Source organism: Dermacentor andersoni, chromosome 3, assembly GCF_023375885.2.
Source record: "Dermacentor andersoni chromosome 3, qqDerAnde1_hic_scaffold, whole genome shotgun sequence".
Taxonomy (NCBI): domain Eukaryota; kingdom Metazoa; phylum Arthropoda; class Arachnida; order Ixodida; family Ixodidae; genus Dermacentor; species Dermacentor andersoni.
Genome location: NC_092816.1, coordinates 73617859 through 73638231, shown reverse-complemented (window position 1 = coordinate 73638231; position 20373 = coordinate 73617859). Strand labels below are relative to the sequence as shown.

The window sequence follows — 20373 nt, the reverse complement described above, 5'->3', positions numbered from 1 at the left end:
AAAGAAAGGCCTCAGGCAGGGAGATACGATCTCTCCAATGCTATTCACAGCGTGCTTGCAGGAGGTATTCAGAGACCTGGATTGGGAAGAATTGGGGATACGAGTTAATGGAGAATACCTTAGTAACTTGCGATTCGCTGATGATATTGCCTTGCTTAGTAACTCAGGGGACCAACTGCAATGCATGCTCACTGACCTGGAGAGGCAAAGCAGAAGAGTGGGTCTAAAGATTAATCTGCAGAAAACTAAAGTAATGTCTCAGAGCCTCGAAAGGGAACAGCAGTTTACGATAGGTAGCGAGGCACTGGAAGTGGTAAGGGAATACATCTACTTAGGACAGGTAGTGACCGCGGATCTGGATCATGAGATTGAAATAATCAGAAGAATAAGATTGGGCTGGTATGCGATTGGCAGGCATTCTCAGATCATGAACAGCAGGTTGCCATTATCCCTCAAGAGAAAAGTGTATAACAGCTGTGTCTTACCAGTATTCACGTACGGGGCAGAAACCTGGAGGCTTACGAAAAGGGTTCTACTTTAATTGAGGACCGCGCAACGAGCTATGGAAAGAAGAATGATAGGTGTAACGTTAAGGGATAAGAACAGAGCGGATTGGGTGAGGGAACAAGCGCGAGTTAATGACATCTTAGTTGAAATCAAGAAAAAGAAATGGGCATGGGCAGGACATGTAATGAGGAGGGAAGATGACCGATGGTCATTGAGGGTGACGGACTGGATTCCAAGGGAAGGGAAGCGTAGCAAAGGGCGGCAGAAAGTTAGGTGGGCGGATGAGATTAAGATGTTTGCAGGGACGACATGGCCACAATTAGTACATGACCGGTGTAGTTGGAGAAGTATGGGAGAGGCCTTTGCCCTTCAGTGGGTGTAATCAGGCTGATGATGATGATGATTATGCTGCTGATGATGATGATGTCACACAAGAGTACATCTACGTCGGCCGAACTTGCAGCTCTCCATGCCGCTATGACGTACGTCACAGAAGAGCCAACAGAGAAATGGTTCGTATTTCGTGATTCTAAGTCAGCTCTTAACAGTATCAAGTCTGCATTACATCACAGAACTTATGAGCAGATGATATCTGACATCAGGGAAGTACACCACCATGCTCTGGAAAGAGGGCGCAACGTTATATTCCAATGGATTCCGGTTCACTGTGTAATCGTCGGAAACAACCTAGCTGACAAGGTTGCCCGGTCTGCCTACGAAAGTACCCAGACGCGTGCAACACTTTTGGCGCGGTCGGACGCTGCCAGGGAACTTCGCCTACTTGCGCGCAAAAAGTCACAAGATCTCTCGAGTTCAAGTGCCTTCAATTGCCGATTACATAAAATGGGCCCTACGCTACGGCTACAGCAGTCATGTAGCCTTTCCCGCAGCAAAACAACCTTGCTGTGCTGCTTATGGCTGGGAGTGGCGTTCACGAACGCATAATGCTATCGTTTGGGAGTGGCCGAGAGCCCAATGTGCGACTCCTGTGGGTGCGAGGAAACCATCGATCACCGATTGTGTACCTGCCCTCGTTACGATGTACAACGCCTCTCTCTGCTGGAAACTTTACACCAACTGGACGCAAGACCGTTCACCGAGTCAAAGATACTCGGACCGTGGCCGCACCCGTCACGGGCACGAAAAGCAATTCGTGAACTAGTACAATACTAGAAGTGCACCGGCTTAAGAGACCGTTTATTGTATCCCTGTGTATAGTGTCCTTCCCACACGCACTCAGTGCTTACTCTCTCCCTTTTTTCATCTTTATATTCCCCTTTCCCCCACCCCCAGTGTGGGGTAGCAAACCTGGTGTTCTTTTGGTTCACCTCCCTGTATTTCCTGTCCTTGCTTTCTCCACCTCACGATTTAAAAGAAGGAAGAGAAGCACACTGCGTTTAAAGCGTAAAGAACAGGCTCGAGAAAATGGCACTTGGTGAAACGTTTATTCCTCATAGGCGTAAAATACAGTGAATATCAGCGTAACCATCGTGACGAAGCGCGCACGAAGGATTCTCAGTCAGTTGCACGACATCTTTTTCATGAATTGCATAGAGAGTGTTTCGGTAACGCTGTCATCACGTAAACATCGTGGCGTCATTCGTCGTCGGCAAACGTAATGGCTGGACATCAAATTTTGAGGACAGAAACCAACAAATGATTTGAGAAGAAGCTGGGTCCATTTTCACAAAAAGCTATTAGGTTAGATTTTTTCGTAAAAGAAAATCCCAGCTAATCGTGATGCTGGACCTATAATTAGTGAAGGGCGCTTAGGAGCTCTTATTAAAGAAAAGCTTCGTGGATTCGGCCCCTGCTGTTTTAAGATACTCAATGCTACCACCTGTTCTTCGACACACCTGACGCTTCATGGTTTCGGCCAACTAGTAGTTGTGAGGGTGTTCATGAGCGAAAGCCGAACAATTAACTGTCGCGCAATACATATGTGTTCACATTTTCGTTCACTTATACATCAGCTGGAGTATGCAGCACAAAACACGTAAAGCGTAACAAATGGTAATATTAAATAAGATACGAAAACACTCTAATATACCATTTACACGAACACACATAATAGCGGTGGATCACAGCACAAAAGCACTCGAACAGACCACAACACTATCGACGAAAATGGTAAAACAAAAGGCAGTCAAACATTAAGCACCAACGTATGTGCGTTACTGTTATGATACAGTAGATTAGAGATAGCAGCCAGAGAGCCCAATCGCGAAATGAAGATGGTAAGAGGTGAAGAGCCTCATGCTGCTTCCCTAAATCTTAATAAAAGAAATATTTGGAAAACAAAACCCAGAAAATTGAAGTCGTTTGCATTCTTCTACTAGTTAGTATCCCTGTATGACTTGAGCAGTATGTACAGTAAGCTGTAAGTGGTCATTATCACAAAAGTAGAACTACATCTGAATAAAATCCTTTTCAAGAAGCTCAGCTGTGGCTATATACAATACAATAAGGAATTCAGAATTCAGTACTCGCTTAATCTATTAAAAACAAATAGTTGAGTAAATAAACTTAATTACGGAGACCAAGCTGTTAATGCCCAAAGGTGGGCGGCTACCCTATTTCAGGTAGCCGTGGCCCTGTGCTGACAACCTAAACCTGTTCACCAGCCGTAGCTGGTCCTCAGGTCTAGGACTTGTCAGCTCGGCCTCCCCTGGTCTTTTGTGCGTGCTCGGATGGACGTTCTCCGCGGGTTCTTTTTGCATTCCCAGTCTGTGGGGTTAAGGGTGTTTGGCGTATTGCAGAATCGGCAGTCTCTGGTACACATGTTGAGCGGTACGTCGCGTGTATACAGTATCGTGCCGTGGAAGTAATTGCCCATCTGAAGTCGGCGTAGTATGACGGCTTCTTCTTTGTTAAACTTGCAGTGTGGTGGCAGATATTCTCGGCTGTTCTTCTTGCAATGTTCTAGAATGTTTTAGTATTTGCTTTGCGTCATTTCGCCTTCGTGTGGCGGCAGACGATGTCCTGGTGGGGTTGTCCGGCGTACATGTTCTTGGGTGGCGGCGTAGGCCGCTTGGTTTCCCTCCAAGGATTCGTGTCTCGAGGTTCAGTCAATGTACGTTTGAGGAATATTTGTTGTTGAGGATGTTGAGTGCGGTCTTGCTGATTCTTCCTGCCCGAAAATGGCGACAGCCTGCCTGCGAGTTTGTGACGACGATGACCGACATGTACCATGGCAGGTCCTTGTGGCCATTGCTGTGGCGACCTGTTCGGCTGCATCAATGTTTCTAGCAACTAATGATGCAGCTGCTGTCTCTTCGTTCTGCGTGTTACGCAGGTTTAATATCTCCCTGCCTTGTATCTTGCATCATCTGTGTGCCTTATTTCTGCCTTGTTGCTTTCTTCATTTAGTATTTTTTTTTTGTAACGCCGCGGCTCTCTTCTCTCTTTGTTGTATTCTGAGTGCATTTTTATTGGTATGGGTGCTACGTGTATCCTTGCTGACAGGGTCGGGAGTACACGCTGTGAATGGTTGTATTCTTCTTCGAGATGCTGGCGGCAGTGGTAAGTTTTACTCTTTCGATTTCGTTCGTCTTGTGAGCCTCCGTCAATTATTCCCGGGCTCTCTGTACTCCTAGTTTCAGCAGTTTTCCTGTTGACATGGTGGGTGGTAGTCCTATTGCCAAGTTGTATGTCCTTCTTGTCAATATATTTAATTTGTCTTTTTCACTATTCTTCATGTCTGCGTACGTTGTACCGTAGATGATTCTGCGGATGACCAATGATTGTATGAGTTTTGGGGTGTCATCTCCATTTAATCCTATTTGTCTTCTAATTGTGATCGTTTCTTGAAGTCGCAGTACTGTGGCATGCCTCGCTCCATACTCCTGGAAGACCATTCCAAGGATACGAAGTGTATAACCTTTCGGATGTAGATTTCATTCAGCGTTACATCAAGATCTGGAGTTTGTTGTGGGGGGCGCCCTCTTGTTCTCATTTTCAGAATAAGGAGCTCCGATTTCTCAGGGGCACATGATAGTCCACAAGCACCCAGGTACCTCTCACTCCTCTCTATTGACTTCTGTCTTTTTCTTGCTTCTTGCTGTCTTCTAGTCGATCTCCTAAGCCTCCATATGGGTAAGTCATCCGCATGCAGGGCGTGTTCAATTTACTCCACTTCACCAAGAACGTTCGGTAGGGTGCTCAACACCAGGTTGGAGAGCAGAAGGGAAATGCGTTTGGCCGGGACCTTGATTTTTGTCGCATCTCAGATTTCCTATACCCACCGTTGCCATACACTCGGATAGTAAGTCCTCTACATAACAGCAAACGCTCTCCCCGTAGTTGAAGCTGCTGGCATGCACAAATCTCGCTTTATGTGAGACATTGTCGAAAGCCCCCTTTACGTTTACCGTTACGATGGCTCTGTTGTTGCTTGTGCTTAACTTATCTATTACCTCCTCCTCGATGTGACGGACGATATCTTGTGTTGATATGCGCTGTCTAAAGCGAAACATCGTGTATGGGAAGTGCCCGTTGTTTTCCAGGCACAGCGAAAGCCTGTTGAGCATCATATGTTCATATAATCTTCCCGCGCACGAAGACTGCCAAATCGACCTCAATTTCTATATGGCTAACGGATTTCCAGGCTTAAGAATCATGGTGACGTCGGCGTGTTTCCACTCAGCCGGCATCTTGTCCGCTTCCCAACAATCATTGATAAATTCTAGGAAGGAGCTTATCGCTGTGGCTTCTAGGTTGCGTAGTGCCTTATAGTTGATTTTGTCTTTGCCTGGTGTAGTGTTTCTGGTCATGTTGCTTAGGGGCTCTACCACTTCTGCTCTTGTAAAAGCCCGGCCCAGTTCTGGATGACGTTGCCTTTGTGTTCTCGGAATCCCGGGTGGACATGTCCTAGATTGCCGTCTCCCAGGAACATGCTTGTGACTGCCTTGAGGATATCCTCCTACATGCCTTGGAAGCTGTGGATGAGTCGTCTTCAGTGCAGGCGTGTGATCGTCTTCGCTTCCGTCTTAGCCAGCAGCGATCGGAGTATAGCCCGTCTTTTTGCTGGTCTAAGTGCCTTGTAATCTTGTGCATACATTATTCCAATACTGCCTGCCCAATGTATCGGCGTATACGTCGGCTTCTTCCGTAATCTTGGCTATCCTGATTTTGATTTATTACACTTTTGCTTCTTACAGCATCTGGTGAGTCTCCGGTGAGCTGTAATTATTGCCATTTTACCGCTTCCTGGCGTGTAGACAACACGCCTCGTTTCAGGACAATAACACAACTTTTTCCCCACGAGTTTGTGAATCTTCAAATGAGAAGTTTTAACTCTAAGCACAACATGAAGCTTCCCATCTTTAGGAAACCTACGTGCACATATACAAGCAATTCTTAAAAAAAATCCTTTTCCAACTAAGTACTGTGGATAGGAGTTACAGCGATAATCCCACATTGTCGATGAGGATTCACCGAGTGAACCATACTTTAAAGTAGAATCGCTGCGGCTATTCATGTCTACGCATAAGTCCAGGAAGCCGCTGGCTAGGAGATCTTGCACTCGCAAATCTCTTTCTAGGAAAGCTGCGCTTGAGAAAGTACCGAAAAATAAAATAAAAACGCTCCATCGACGTTCTATCAGAAGAAAAGTCAGCGGCAATGAGGATTTCCTTATTCCAGAATGTTGTTAGTATTACAAAGTGAGCGCAACTGCAACACAGTTTTGCCGCAAAAGAAAAGCTCATGCTAATGTAGGTCCTGTTAAAATTCTTAAACATTTGTTTGTGCGACCAGCGCAGACTTCTTTGCAATAAAAAAAAAGAGAGCACCCACTGGGGCGCATCCTTCTTTAAAAAAAAAGAAGCGAATTTCAAAGATCCTAAAAGGGCGCGACAGTGGGGTCACGCCGTGAAGTTGACGTTCTGCCGTATCCAGTCGAGGTAAGAGTCCGTCCGCGTGTACACTCCCGGAAAGTTTGGGCTTGCGCACGAGTGGCCGAACGAGACGATGCCCACCAGCGTCCACCTCTTGTTGCTGTCTAGCACCATGAGAGGCCCACCGGAGTCACCCTGCAGGTGCAAAGAGAATTGCACTTGTCATCGGCCTATTTCAAAGTGCCGAAAGATCGACAACCACATGAAGCGTATTTCACGCGTATTTGCGACTCGACGCTATTACGTCTCTCTTTACGTTGGTCACTTCTCGCGGCCAAAAAGTTTCCTACAGAGAGAAAAAGAGAGAGACAAATAGAAGACAAGAAAGGCAGGGAGGTTAACAAGACGCATGTACGGTTTGCTACCCTACACTGGGGCAAGGGGTTATAGGGGTGAAGAGGGAGAGAGAGGAGAGAGAGAGCCCAGTTTCTCGCACAGCGGAAGGTTCGCACCGAGTCTACACACGGTTCCCAAGACCTGTCGACTTGAGGTATTTCAAGCGCGCCTTCGTGGCCTTCTGTAAATTACTATTGAAATCCGCCACTGCAATCATTCCGGTACCATGAGAGCGATAGTCAGCGCATGGATATGTCTTACCTCCGTGCTCGATCATGGCTGCAAACGCTTTTTTTTTTTTGCGATCATGGTTTCAAATGCTTCTTGTGACATTACGTTTCTCGATTTCTGAGCACTCATCTAAGCACAGCAAGACCATTCGACTCTGTCTACAAGCGTAACAATTATGAATGGCTGTATTTATGGCGCAACATTTCTTTTTTCTAAATAATAAATTTGCAGTGTCAAGACCTACACGCTTGAAGCCAGAAAAAGAAGAATTTTCGGCAAATACATGTACTTCCCATGACTCCTACGCCGGCTGAACGCCATACTTGCTGCTTCCGCAAAGATACTAGCGTCACAGTTCCCTCAGGTAATTTTCGAAGGCATCTCCATGTTCACGCAGATGTGACAGTTGAAATGGGTCACGCGCATGGCTGTCCCTTGAGGCGGAGCTCACGCGCAGTGCGTTTGGCGAGGCTGCCGGATATATCCATCTTTATTCCCCGAATGGGACGTTTCGGAAAGCTATGTAACCCAACGTTACCACGAAACCTGGATTGCGGTTTGCCTCAAGCGCTTTGGCGAAGTACTGAAGTTGGCGAACGCTGACGAGCACTCGCCTGGCACGCGTCGACGCCGCCCTCCTTGCGACCCGCGCAGAGCTGTTCTTTCGTGATGCCCCGGTCGATGTGCTGTGAGTTGAGCGGGTCGTAGACCTTCTTGCACTCCGAGTTCGACCAGATGGGCAGCGAAACTTCGCGAAGCTCCTTGCTGCTGGGCCCACCTGCGGTGGCGCGCGTAGAACAAAGCAGTGGTTGTTGAAGTTGTTGTCCTGAGTGGCCGTGGCACATACCCACAGTGGGGGATTGGCCATGAATCGGGGGGTTAAATTAGGTGCATAAAAACAAGGGAGTAAACAATTTGAACGTTGGAGTTTAAAAAGTAAACGTTTTGTGTGTGGAGTGGTTGTTGTTGTTGCCTCGAAACATCGCACGTACCCAAAGGGCGGGGGGGGGGGGGGGGGGATTGGCCACATTAGATTGGCTGAAGAATGCATCAAATAAAATATCGACAGGGGGTAAAGGCATAGATTCAAAAACAAGCATTAGGCAACTAAATGTTAATATAAATTTCTTGAGGGTCGTATACATAAATTTAGGATAGAATGAAAATAAAGTAAAGCGTTCCACAGTTGGCACCCTAGCAGCGAAGCCTTCCTGACGCTTTAATGAACTTGTGTATAGCAGTAATTGACCCATGGATTGTGCCTAATTGATTGGCGCCAAAGGTCAAGATGTTTGGTGTAAACGCCACACCCAGTTTACTAGTTGGAAGTAAGAGGAACATTCTGCGTAGGGAGGAGGTGCGGCGACAAGAAAGAAAGAAATTGTCAATAGCTTCTGGGTCATTACAAAAAGAACGGGAGTTAGTTATGGATAAACCAGATCTATGAAGGTAATAATTTAGGGGAGGAACTCTAAAACGGAAGTTCGTTAAGGTCACCTCGCATTGTCGTGAAAGGCATTTGCTCACGTTCTACCGGAAATTGAGATGTAGAAAATCATCTATGGAAAGTAGGGATGAATCATTACAACTTAAAAAAAAGAAGACGTTTATTTCTAGCTCCTGTTTTAAAAGCGAAATGAGGAAGAATATTTAAGACTAGGCCATTTAGTGGCGCGGATACGAGCCAGTCAGCTGATTCATTTTAAAAGATTCCACTATTACCTGCGACCCAGACAAAGCGGACTTGTGACAAATTACTGGGGCACGCGTTGAACATATATTCAGAAGATGTGACCGATTATTAGAAGTTAAATGCGTGCAAACCGAAAGCGCATCTGCGTCAACTATTACTTCATAATTCTGTGGATCCGATTTCCTCATGGCTAGAACAATTGCCAGAAATTCTGCAAGAAATATTGCGGTATAATCAGCGAGACAGAGAGCGTACATTTTGTGTTGCATCCGCAGAAATAACCAAGTGAGACGAAAATTTACTAAGATGTTTTTGAAGGAGACCTTCAAGTATGCGCGCTGGAAGAAGTTTTGCGTGTTTTGGAGAAATGTCATGATAAATAAGCTTTACCTTTAACGGATTAGTTTTTGGAGAAATCAGGCACGGTAGCCGAACATGAAGTTTTGATAAACTCGTCTGAACAAAAACAACTTGAGGTTGTCGATAACGTCGCCAATGTGTCCTGAAAGATGAATCGGGAGAATTGATGAAGATGTATGGCAAACGGGAGATGGGTGCCTCGTATAGCTTCGGGAAAGTCAGGGCAGCAAGTCGCTTAAATTTGGCGAGAAAAGAAGTTGTACTGCAACAACTTCCTTTTCCTTAGATGTGCGTGACTTATAAATGCGTACACCCAAAGAGACAATGGACTTTTCAGTGATAAAGAGCAAGCTGAACAAAAATCACACACTCACACTCTTTAATACATACATGAACATGACGTTCACTACCACAGCAGCTATTTACAGAATATCACAGAAGCCTGTATGCCGCAGGAATGTCAAAGTGCTTTATTGGGGCGCAGTTCAGAGCCATGACACCACCGCGACCCGAGAATGTCCCGTAGTTCAATAGCTACATGTATACACACCGAATTTTGTGGACCCCCATCCGATGACGTACGCCTCCTGATCTGTGAGGGCTCGGCCAGTGAAAGTCGGCGTGGGCAGGCAGATCGGCATGAAAGGTCGCAGCAGGTCACGGTTGAAACGTACCGCCGCGATGTCATAGTAGTGCGAGTAGCTGTTGTACTTGTCGTGGATGATGATCTTCTCCACGATACGCTCCAGCGTGAAGCCCGGCCGGGGCGAGAAGAATACCACGCGGTAGTTCTGTGCTCGCCTGCATATGGTGGGATTGCGTTTCGTTTGTCAAAAAAGAGAGTTGTTTCAATAAATCTTGCTATGTGAAGGCGTGAGTGACCCGCTAGTCCTGTCACAATAACGTTGCCGACAGGAGCTTTCATGTCGGATTGCTTGTGAAAGCGTGGCATCTTCTTTTAAATATTTTTCACCAGTAACCTGCAGCTATTTCTATTGTGTGAGTTGAGAACTCGAGTCCTCTCGTTCATTTTCTGAATGCAATGTAACTAAATTGTTATTAAATGAAATATAACGTTACTCCGCACACACACTGCCGAAATATGAGGCCATCATGTGACGCAGAAATGTCAAGGCATCCTCATCAGACGTCTTTACTGTTTACCTCTTGCATACTTACGGAAGGCTGATTAAACCAGCCTCTATATAACGCCGAAACTGTAACCTACCAATAGATCTTAAGTAACTGCTACTTTTTATAGTCTACTTAGAACTATGATGGACGTATGTCAATGAGAGATCTCGAGAGTTCCCGCGTTAAGCAAGAAAGGTAGTTCTAGATGTTGAAACGTTTCATATTCTTTCTTGGCTTCTCGCGAAGAATTCGGTTTTATGTGATGTATATTGTTGCAAGCGTAACTAATATAAAAATATATTAAGGGGCTCTGCTAATATGTTGTCAATTTAACATTGGTATTTCCAATCTAGAAAAGGAAAAAAGAACGAGAAACTTACTCTGGTATGGGGCTGAAGCAATGTGCAGCAGTGATCATGTAGCGGGCACTGATGAGGCTGCCCCCACATAAGAATTTGTATGTTATCTCATCGGGATTGAGCACTTCAAGTTTTGCCTGCAGGAGAGAAAAATGTTTAAAAACACTCGTTGTCACTGTGAGCTCTTACGCGCTTGCTGTACGTGTCAAGGCAACGCTGTAAATGCTCTTATGTAATATCGAGGCTCTCTTGTAAGGTTGAAGCTGTTAGAACGTCCTTCTTTTAACCAAGTAGAATCCTGTACATATAAAGTAAGAACTCGTATTAAAAAGACAGCAGAACAGTTAGACGTTTAGGCTTCACGGAAGCTTTGATCACAGGGTGAACAAGGCTTCGAATATTTTGTCCATCGCTCGGACGCCAGTTTATCTGTGTGACGTATCTTCTTTTGAATGTGCCCGATTGTCCTTAGATCGTGCAGTTTTAGCGTTCGAGTGGCCTATTAGAGAGGCTATAGTATTACCGGACGTTTCCGACCTCCTCTATTTTTTTTTCAGCCATTTGCTTTATCTCTCCGCTATTGCTTCAGTGTTTCATTTCTCCTTATCCTTCCCCCCGTCCATGGTAGCAAATCGGAATTTCTTCCGGTTAGACTCCTTGCCTTTCCTACCCTGTTTTTTTCTCGCTCTCTACCGTTATCGTTACAGAAAAGTGTGCAATTCTACTAGCCTATGAAAAAAAAAAGGAAACTGGTGGTTAACAAAGAGAGTGGAAAGAAAATATATGTAGCACACAACGTGTGATGGAACGAAAAAAATCAGAAAGATAATTGAGGCGCCAGGAGATGCGAAGACGACGGTGTGGATAAGAAAGCAAAGAGGTGCAGCTGTTTTCTGATTAAGATTCAGAGAAAGCATGGAGCTGGGCAGGTTGTATAATGTGCCGAACAGATAACAGCTGGTCTCATAGATTTACAGCATAGATTACAAGGCACGAAAAACATAGTCGAGGCCGGCAAAGGATTAACTAGTATTATGGAAACTGAAATATTTGTATGCTTAAAAAGGAGATAGCTGGTGCAAGACAGGGTTAAACATAGATAGCTGGAAGCGGTCTTCGTCCTACAGTGAGCATAAAAGGCTGATGACGATTACAATCGTAATGATGACAATTGTGTAGTAGAAAGGTTATTCTACAAGCATAATGTGTCGTTCTTGTATCCGAATATATGTTCGTCGTCAGAATTGAGCCGCTTCGGCCTGCCTCAAGAAACGAAGTACCAGAGCCGCTGGTGTCGCAATATCATGTATACTCGCTCACAGCTCTCCTTGAGCGCAAAGGTCTTGTTTGTGCGAACTGCTTGCAAGGAACAGCGCTCGCTCCCAGGAAAACGCTGGGAGCGAACGAAAGTACATATGATAAAAGAGAAAACTGCGCCTTGTGCAAGCTTTCTTCCGCGGCAGGCCGTTCGTGAAAGGAAAGGAGCAGTGCGATGTAACGCAAGCTCGCGCCGCACCGCGATGCAGGCGCGAGATTCGGCGAAAAGGTTACGTCGCCAGATCCGGCCACTTCCTTGCACGTACCATCCATGGCCAGCTCCGGTGGGAGGTCACGTTGCCGCCCACGATGAAGGGCACAGTCTGGTAGTCGCTCGACTTGTCTTCGGCAAACGCAAGACTCCGAACTCCGCACACTGGGTAGACAAAAAAAAATAATAAAAATAAACCACCCGCAGCTCCGTTTGCATAACAGTATATTCACAACGTAGCTGAGACACTTTATTTGGCCCTTATGTGCCCTTCGGTGAACTATTAATGCGTATGAATGTCTTGAGATAACTGTGTCTGTATCGACCAACATGGAGGGCAGATATTGAATGACGTCTGTCACCCTTCGGATTTCTCTATCACTATACAAAAATTCCATCTAACGTAGAACTGCCGCTATATATGAAACATCCTACTTGCTTGTTCACGCGTAAAGTATGTCATTTAAAGTAACCAAAAGATTTTAAAGCGAAGCTTCCTTAAGAAACCCTCGTGCACATTGCTGACAGTGGCTGTGAATGCTGGTCACTTGCGGCATTAATGATACGCATAGAAAATAAGCAAATTATGTGTCCTAAGGTGAGGTCGAACTATGCTCTCTCACATGGCAGCCCGATGCTCTTACCTTTACGCCACAATTATTATTTTTAATTAGGCCACCGTCAAACGCATGCTTCCCTCGTGCCAAATTCAAGTAGCTCTTCTAGATGATTAGCGTGTGTATCACGTACGTCACGTAGCACGTGTACGTGAGAGAACCGCTTAGCGAAAGCTTCGCTTCACATATATTCTAACATGTGCGCCAATATTATTATCATTATATTATTATTATATTATCATATTATTATATATTAATATATTATTATATTATATTATTATTATTGTTATTATTATTGTTGTTATTGTTGTTGTTGTTTGCAGTTGAAACGTTTTATAACACAGAGCTACAGTATTTAATTTAGGCTACGTGGATGCGAAACTTTCGTCCTTGCGCCATTTTTGTGTATTCGCCGTCATGAAGCGCGCACTGCAAGATACTTCCTGTAATTGCTTGAATTCGGTCACACTGCATTTCACTTGGTCATTGAAAACGTTGCGTGTACAGGAAGAACGCAGAATTTTATCGTGTTTTTTTTTCGGACGTATTGAAATGGATTGATAATTTTATCATTACCAAAGGTTGCGGCCTACTGACACTTGTATTATTCACGGAGATAAAATTCTTATTAGAATTAAAAGGGAACGCATCTAAATTTGTGTGGTGTTGACCGTAGGGTCACGTTCTGTTCCTTTTTTACTTGCGCTGATTTGCACAAGATGTCAGCATTAATGTCGCTGAGGGGTGGACCTCTACTTAAGGACAATGTAATAGGAAGAAAAAATAATAATGCCAACTCGGTGCCGCTTACACAAGGTTATTTTTGCACAGGATATAAGTTAATAGCACTACTGTCTGCTTCCGTGACGAATCTTATGAAGACTAAAAACAAAGAAACATTATTTTGTACAAAACAAGCTGCATTGGAAGCCATTAAAATGCTGCATATTTTAGAGCGGGGTTCCTTGACTTCTTAATAAATACTGAGTGCTTTCGTAGTAAGCAAACATATCATTAGGGCTACACACCCGTTAATACCATTTCTTAAAATAGCGGCGCCGAATTCACAAGTTTTTTTCGGGCGTTAGAGGTACTCCATTACCATTATTTAAGTCTTACCTTACTAATCGAAAACGATCAGTATGCATTAAACATGAGAAATCGTGTTTTCTTCCTTTCCTAAATGGCGAGCCACGAGGGGGCGTACTAGGTCCTATGCTTTTTACCCTCTACATTAACGACATTACTAATATTGATACAACTGTAAAATTTATCGTGTATGCCGATGACACTACTCTTCTTATTTCCGGACCAAATTCACAAGAATTAATGGAAAAATGCAATTATCTACTCACTAAGCTATTTGAATGGTCAATCGCTAACTGCCTAAAAATAAATTTCGCGCAAAACATAAAGCTCTTACTGTTAATCTAACTTTATTGTGTGCTGGTAAAGAACTGCAAATTGTTGATGAACATAAAATATTAGGCGTCGCTTTTTCTTCGCACCTTACTTGGGATAGACATATTTAAAACATCTGCAGAAAACTGTCTGCTATCACAGGGTTTTTTTCTCGATGTCAGTACCTTCTTCCACCCAAAGCAAAACTTAACACTTATTACGCCTTATTTTCTTCCCACTTAAATGGATGCAGCTTAGTGTGAGCGACTGCAGGAAAGACGAAAATCATAAAAATTCTTTCTTTGCAAAAGAAGATGATTCGGCACATTGACAACATGGGTTTTCTGGAGATATCCATTCATTCATTCACAAAACTTTATTAGTGTCCTGAATCCCGGTCTTTTCAGACCGAGGCGGGCGGCGTCCACGTCGGCACCGCCAGGCCGAGCCTTATGGCATCATCGTGGACCCTCTGGACAGCCCGTAGTTGATCTTGATAAGAAGAGCTTGATATCATCTTGTGCCAGTAAAGCCATTTTTCTTCGAGGTCGGCGAGAGTCGCAGGACAGCCCGCCAGCATGTGTCTGATGTCAATGATGCCATCGCACACGTTACATTCTTTCCTAATTTCTCTTTCGGGGTGAATTTTACACGGCCAGCTTTCTTAAAGCATAAAATTATCAAAATAGAATATTTCTTCACTTTTCGCATTCTAAATTTAATTTATTTCTCAAATACTGCCTTCAAAAATTTTCTAGTGTCTACTGCATTTTTGACACCAAATTCATTTCTGCCAATACAGGAAATAGTGATAAGTGATATGTTACGTGGTTTCGTAATAAATGTAGCCTACAGTCATTACAACATAGTCTACCGTACATTTTAAATAAATATCAAGGTACATATACTTCCTCATCCAAGGAACTTCGAATGCATTGTGTAAACATGTGATCACTGATTGTTTATCGTTTTTCAGAGCCAATTGTGTTAGCTTTTTAGCAACCGTTACACAAATATTTCTTTTTTTCTGATGTACCAAATATGTTTTCTTTTAGTCTCTATATTATTTTCGGTCTTGTTATTGTACATTTCTGTAAGTAATTAATTTACTGTGAGTGTCTAACAATGTTACGATTTTCGATGCAACCACCATGTATGCTTGTAATGGGCCATCGGCCCAGTCAAGCTGTTTTTCCAACAGCTTTCAGTTTATGCTACCCACCAGAACTCTTGTATTTCTGGAAATAAATTTGTATTGTATTGTAAGGGCTCTTTTCTATTGACCAAACGCCTTCGCTAATTATATGCCCAACAACACGATTCTCTGGCGCACCTGCCTACAGGAATTGTTTTAGCGTAAGAGCTGTTTATGAATACAATTCTGGAATATTATATAATTATTAGAGCAACGTAGATGATTTCAATCGTGTTGGTCCTTTTCTTCGATCCCGATGATCCCGATATTGCCTGGTTGCCTTTGCCTGGTTGCCTGGTTGCCTTTGAATATATATTTATTGGTCTTCTGTGTTTGTAGTGATGCGTGTTAATATTGTGATGGTGTGTTGTCCTTGTCCCCATGTGTCTATTTCTTTGTCTATATGTTTTAATTCGTGCTGTTGTGACCTTGATGCAAAACCAACTGGCCCAATCTTTCACCTTACTAGGTGTGTTGACAGCTGTTTTGTGGTGGAAATACCGAAGCTTTTTGAAGGGCACTTGCATACTGTGAGCGTTACTGAACCCTGTGGCCGAACTACTACGCTGTTCTGTGCTCTCACACCGTCCCTAAACTGTTTTACAGTGAGTCAATGATACCAAAACGCATTATAGAGTGCATAAGGATGATGTTAGTGAGAGCGACAATGTCGCCAAGACCAAGTTCCCCCAAGCAGATAACTTTTTGTAAACAATTATGTCCCGCAGATGTAACAGCGAAATTTCGGATACACGATGAAAGCGTATACCAAAAATAAAAGTTTTGCTTTTGTTGCTGTGGTGTGGCAGTGCCATCGACAAGATTTTGTTTGCGGGCAAGTGTTAGGCCAATTTGTTGGCCATTGTGATATAGTCGTAAGAAAACAACATTTGCGAATTGTAGGCTTGAACTCTTGTACTTCTTTTTCCATGCCATCCTGACTAAGCCTCTAACCACGATGATTGAAATGTTCGGCAACCATGTAATATGTTCCATGGCAGGTTCTCCAAAGAAAGTTGTCGCCAAAGAAAGAGCACTTTGCCGCTTCTGCGACGTGTTCTTTCGCGGCTTTTACCTGAAAAGGTACTCACGTGGCTGCAAGTCTCGCAGGTTTGGACTCTGCGACGGCTGCCCGGCTGCGGGGCCGTCCTCAGGCTGTTCTTCAGGTTCGTTGGGGTCGTACGGAAGAGGCGGCGTGGGTCTAGGTGCCGGCGGCCTCTCCCGTGGTGGCGGAGGCTGGTACTGGTCCTGCGTCGGCGGAGGGTGCTGTTGTCGCGGTCCTTCTTCGGAAGGTGGCCTATGTTGTGGTTGATGTGGTGGTGGCCGCGGCTCACGGTGCGGTTCTTCTGGGTAGCCTCCATGCGGCGGAGGATGACCGTGGCCTCCATGTCCCGGGTACGGACCATTGGGATAGTCTTCACCACGGGGAGGACCGCGACCTCCGCGGCCTTCTTGGGTGTCGTAGTAGTCATAATCACGTTGGCCGGGAGGACCGCGTCCACCAGGTCCACGACCACGGCCACCACCGCGGCCACCGCCTTTCCTCCCTTTGCCACCACCTCTCTTGGCATGGCCAGGCGGAACGAAGCCTCCGCCTTGCCAAGGGGGCATGCGGGGTAACCCTGGTGGTAGAGAAAGAGAGTTTTGATGTGAGCCTGTACCTTTTCAGAAGGTCATATTTTTGGACGTAGAATGCGCACCATCGTCACTACAAGCCCAACTTTACTACACGATTGACTAAGCGATGATGGCTAACACACATATTTAAGAAACGCTACGTAGCCTGTTAATCTCTGCATCAGGAGTTAATCATACCACGTGATCATCTGCTGCGATTCTCATAACTTCGCCTTAACCATGTTCTGACTCTTTAATTTGAATCTATTTTGGGTTTTTCACAAAAAAATGTAGAATGTTTATTTGTCGCTTATAAATGGGGATTCACTGTTTGATATCGTGGGTCTATGTCTACGTATTAAGGTGAAAAACGCGATGCTAAACATTACTGTACTAATGCTCCTTTGAACACCGCGTGCTGCGAGTAAAGAAGATCGCATCCCCGAAAGCAGCCAAGCTTTAGCAATAATGAGCACGATGACCCAGTCAGCATGACCACAAGCGCCCTTCTATGGCAATGACTACAAAGCACAAGCGGCAGCGGCGGAAGCAGCAGAGTAAAGCGTCGCGCGAAGCCCACAGCCGGGACAGAGACAAGGCGGAGGCGCCCACACAGCAGCCGTAGCGAATGAACAGCAGGCTGAGAAATCTCTTCTCGCAGTAACCTACTTTCCTCTTTCTCATCTTCCTCATCTTCCTCCTCCTTCGGGGGCACTGCCTTCTTGAAAGAGAGCACCAGCTTCGGCTGTACGCCAGCCCTGCCGTTCTGCATGTCTTGCCTCGGATTCTGTGATTTCTCGGGCCTATAAATATCCTGCTCGGCTTCGTCCTGTAAGGTAGCCGCAGTGTCTGGGATTCCAACGACTCCCGGAACGGGCTGAGCACCGCTACCCACTCCGTACGGCTGCTGTGCGGGTGCTGCTGGTTGGCCCGCTGGTCCTCCCCCTCCGACCGGTGACGCCGGAATTACTTGGGGTCCAGGTCCAGCCGGGTTCACCGGCTGCACGGCGCCAACTATTAGCTTCGTTAACGCGTCCTGCAAACCTGGGGGAACCACCGAACCCGGAGGCAAGGGACCACTCGGTCCGTTGACCCATGCGATCGCCGGGGCCGACGGCGGGAGATGACCATTTACAGTCTGACCGCTAGTAATGACCCGGCCCGATGAGTCCGTGTACCAGGACTGTTGGATGGTGTCCGTTTGACCCTGGTACTGTGTCCATCCGACCCCGACGGCTGGCGGCGCTTGTCGCGCCCACCTATATGGTAATCTGCGCGTGCGCTTGACCCGTGACTTTGACTCACTGTTCTTCCTCGGCTCAGTAGTGGCCGGCGGAGGGTCGTCGTCGCTGCAGAGCACTGCTGAGCGCTCTACTCTCGTAGCTGGTCGGCTTTCGCTTTCCTTCGTTTTCCGTAAGCCTGTGGTAGCGAGAGAGACAAGACAGCTTTGTAAACATATCATCGATGAAGGTCATTCGGCACATAATGCATCTCTCCTGGACCATTATGAGGGCATCTGACAAGATTGCAGGGGCCCGGAGTCAAGCTTAGTAAGCCAATAACACATATAACGCTCCGTGTCTCGTGTGTACACACTGTAGGTCGCCGCCTTATCACGACCATGATATACAGACACATACGTATGACCTCGTAAGAATATGGCATGTTAAGCCATTATAAACGCAGACAAGACCTTATATAAAGCTAGGATACCAGATGATTCAAATTGTGCGCGTGCTTACTCAATTACACCTTCCAATTGACTCACATATAACACGTTGGAGAAAAGGACGCGTCCTCCGTTAAGTGGTCTCCTACATTACGCAGTGTAGATTCAGAAATTGAGACATTGAAGATCATGTAACTTACTCTCCTCTGTTTCAGCAGCAGACGGTTGGCAGGTGAAGAGGGCAAAGCCCACGATAATGGCAATAAATAGGTGTTGGGTGAACAACATGACTGCAAGAGGATAAGAAAAAGAAAAATAGCAGCATGTTAACGTGATAAGATGACAACACATGAAAGAACTTATGGGCGTGCCATGGTAGATGGCTGAACAGACTAAATGTGCAATCCGAAATGTGTTCTAACTTTCATGCAACACGCTTTTAGTCAATCTTTCCCACATAATGAGGGCAGGACAGCACGCGCTGATCCTGCGATAGTAATTTATGTCAACTCACATGTCAAGCTGTGCAGTTTTAGCGGGGTATATGGTCTGGAGCTGCAAGCATTCGCATATGATGCATATTAAGAGTGCTTCGCTAGAAGCACGCTGATAACAGGAAATCGGAACTTTAGCGCAAACGTTTACCCACCATCGTCGATTGAGGCCCCGACTCGATCATTGTTGAGCTTGTGAGGTGTGAATGCAGTCCGTTGCAGCTAGCACTCTACTGTGCTTAGGCCTTTTGAAGTAGATGGGTTGTTTGGAATAGTAGGCAGAATTTTGCCATTACTAGCGTTACTGTTCAAATGTTAACCGGGTTAGAAGACAATTATGTATTAAAGAGGGGTCACGTATATGGGAAAGAAAAGTTTCCTGATAAACTGGAATACACGTGAAAATTTATCATTCAGAAAACGTGACTTCTGAACAGTTGACTGACCATCACAGTAATATATCGCTAAAGGGCACTGGGCAGCTGATGTATGCGGGACTGCGCAGAAATGCATACATCGAAGGAAAGTGCAAAATATTAGAACCACTCAACAAGGCTTGAACGCTGAATTTCGTCGTTGAACGGCTGGAGAGCCAAATGGCTCGCATGTAATCCCGAATATTTATAGATTGATTTACCAAAGCAAGAAAATCTGTGAAGGAACAGCGTGCCCGGTCTTTTTTAGAATGTCGCCTCATTTCCAATGGTGACCAAGCGTTTGCCACCGGCCGACATCGGAGAAGTACACAGAAACAGCATCGGCACGCCATGATGTCGCCAGTGAAGGATACCTGTGTACTCGTATTATTATTTCATGTATGTTAAAATTAATAATATACGAATGTTACGCGGTTCGTGCATATACCGTCTAGTCCCCCTACTCGCAGCCCCCATTTTTCTTCACATTTGCAATCCCTACCGCTTGAAGTTAATCAATGCAATTTTATGACCAGCGAAACAGAGGATACAGAGCGCCACGTGAGAGAGAGAGAGAGAGAGAGACGAAGATGGAGCTCCCAATGGTTTCAAACGCACAGACACGTTCAAGAGAAGGTATTCAATACTGGTAACTTAAGACACTACTACAAAGAGTCTAATTTAATCTATCAGAACTTCTCCCTTTTATTGCTTTATTATATATCAGCAATAACCGCTGTAATATTTGCGTTTAAGTGGTATTTAAAAGAAGAAACAACTTTGCACTGGTATGGCCGAACGCTGCATTTCCTTCGGTGCGGTTGCGAAAGAAAGGTGGATGGCGAATGACAAATAATAACGCCGGAATCGTTGGCGACGACATTCACACGTTGGGGGCCGCTATTTTATTGCCAAGACA

At 45.2% G+C, this 20373-nt stretch overlaps 1 protein-coding gene across 3 annotated transcripts in view; it reads right to left on the bottom strand.

The window, feature by feature from the left end:
* Nucleotides 1–1935: 1935 nt before the first annotated feature.
* LOC126543417 (transmembrane protease serine 11G-like) overlaps nucleotides 1936–20373 on the bottom strand; it is a 41019-nt gene continuing 22581 nt past the window's right edge. For 2 of the 3 annotated variants that reach the window (XM_055061924.2, XM_055061927.2), the window contains exons 2-9: nucleotides 18745–18834; nucleotides 17545–18294; nucleotides 16350–16880; nucleotides 12101–12210; nucleotides 10539–10654; nucleotides 9575–9825; nucleotides 7586–7749; nucleotides 1936–6539 (exon numbers count right to left, since the gene is read on the bottom strand). In XM_055061924.2, the coding sequence (XP_054917899.2) occupies nucleotides 6372–6539; nucleotides 7586–7749; nucleotides 9575–9825; nucleotides 10539–10654; nucleotides 12101–12210; nucleotides 16350–16880; nucleotides 17545–18294; nucleotides 18745–18832 (2178 nt within the window). In that variant the 5' untranslated portion in view covers nucleotides 18833–18834 and the 3' untranslated portion in view covers nucleotides 1936–6371. The remainder of the gene's footprint in view (nucleotides 6540–7585; nucleotides 7750–9574; nucleotides 9826–10538; nucleotides 10655–12100; nucleotides 12211–16349; nucleotides 16881–17544; nucleotides 18295–18744; nucleotides 18835–20373) is intronic. The other variant, XM_055061928.2, reaches the window with a different exon arrangement.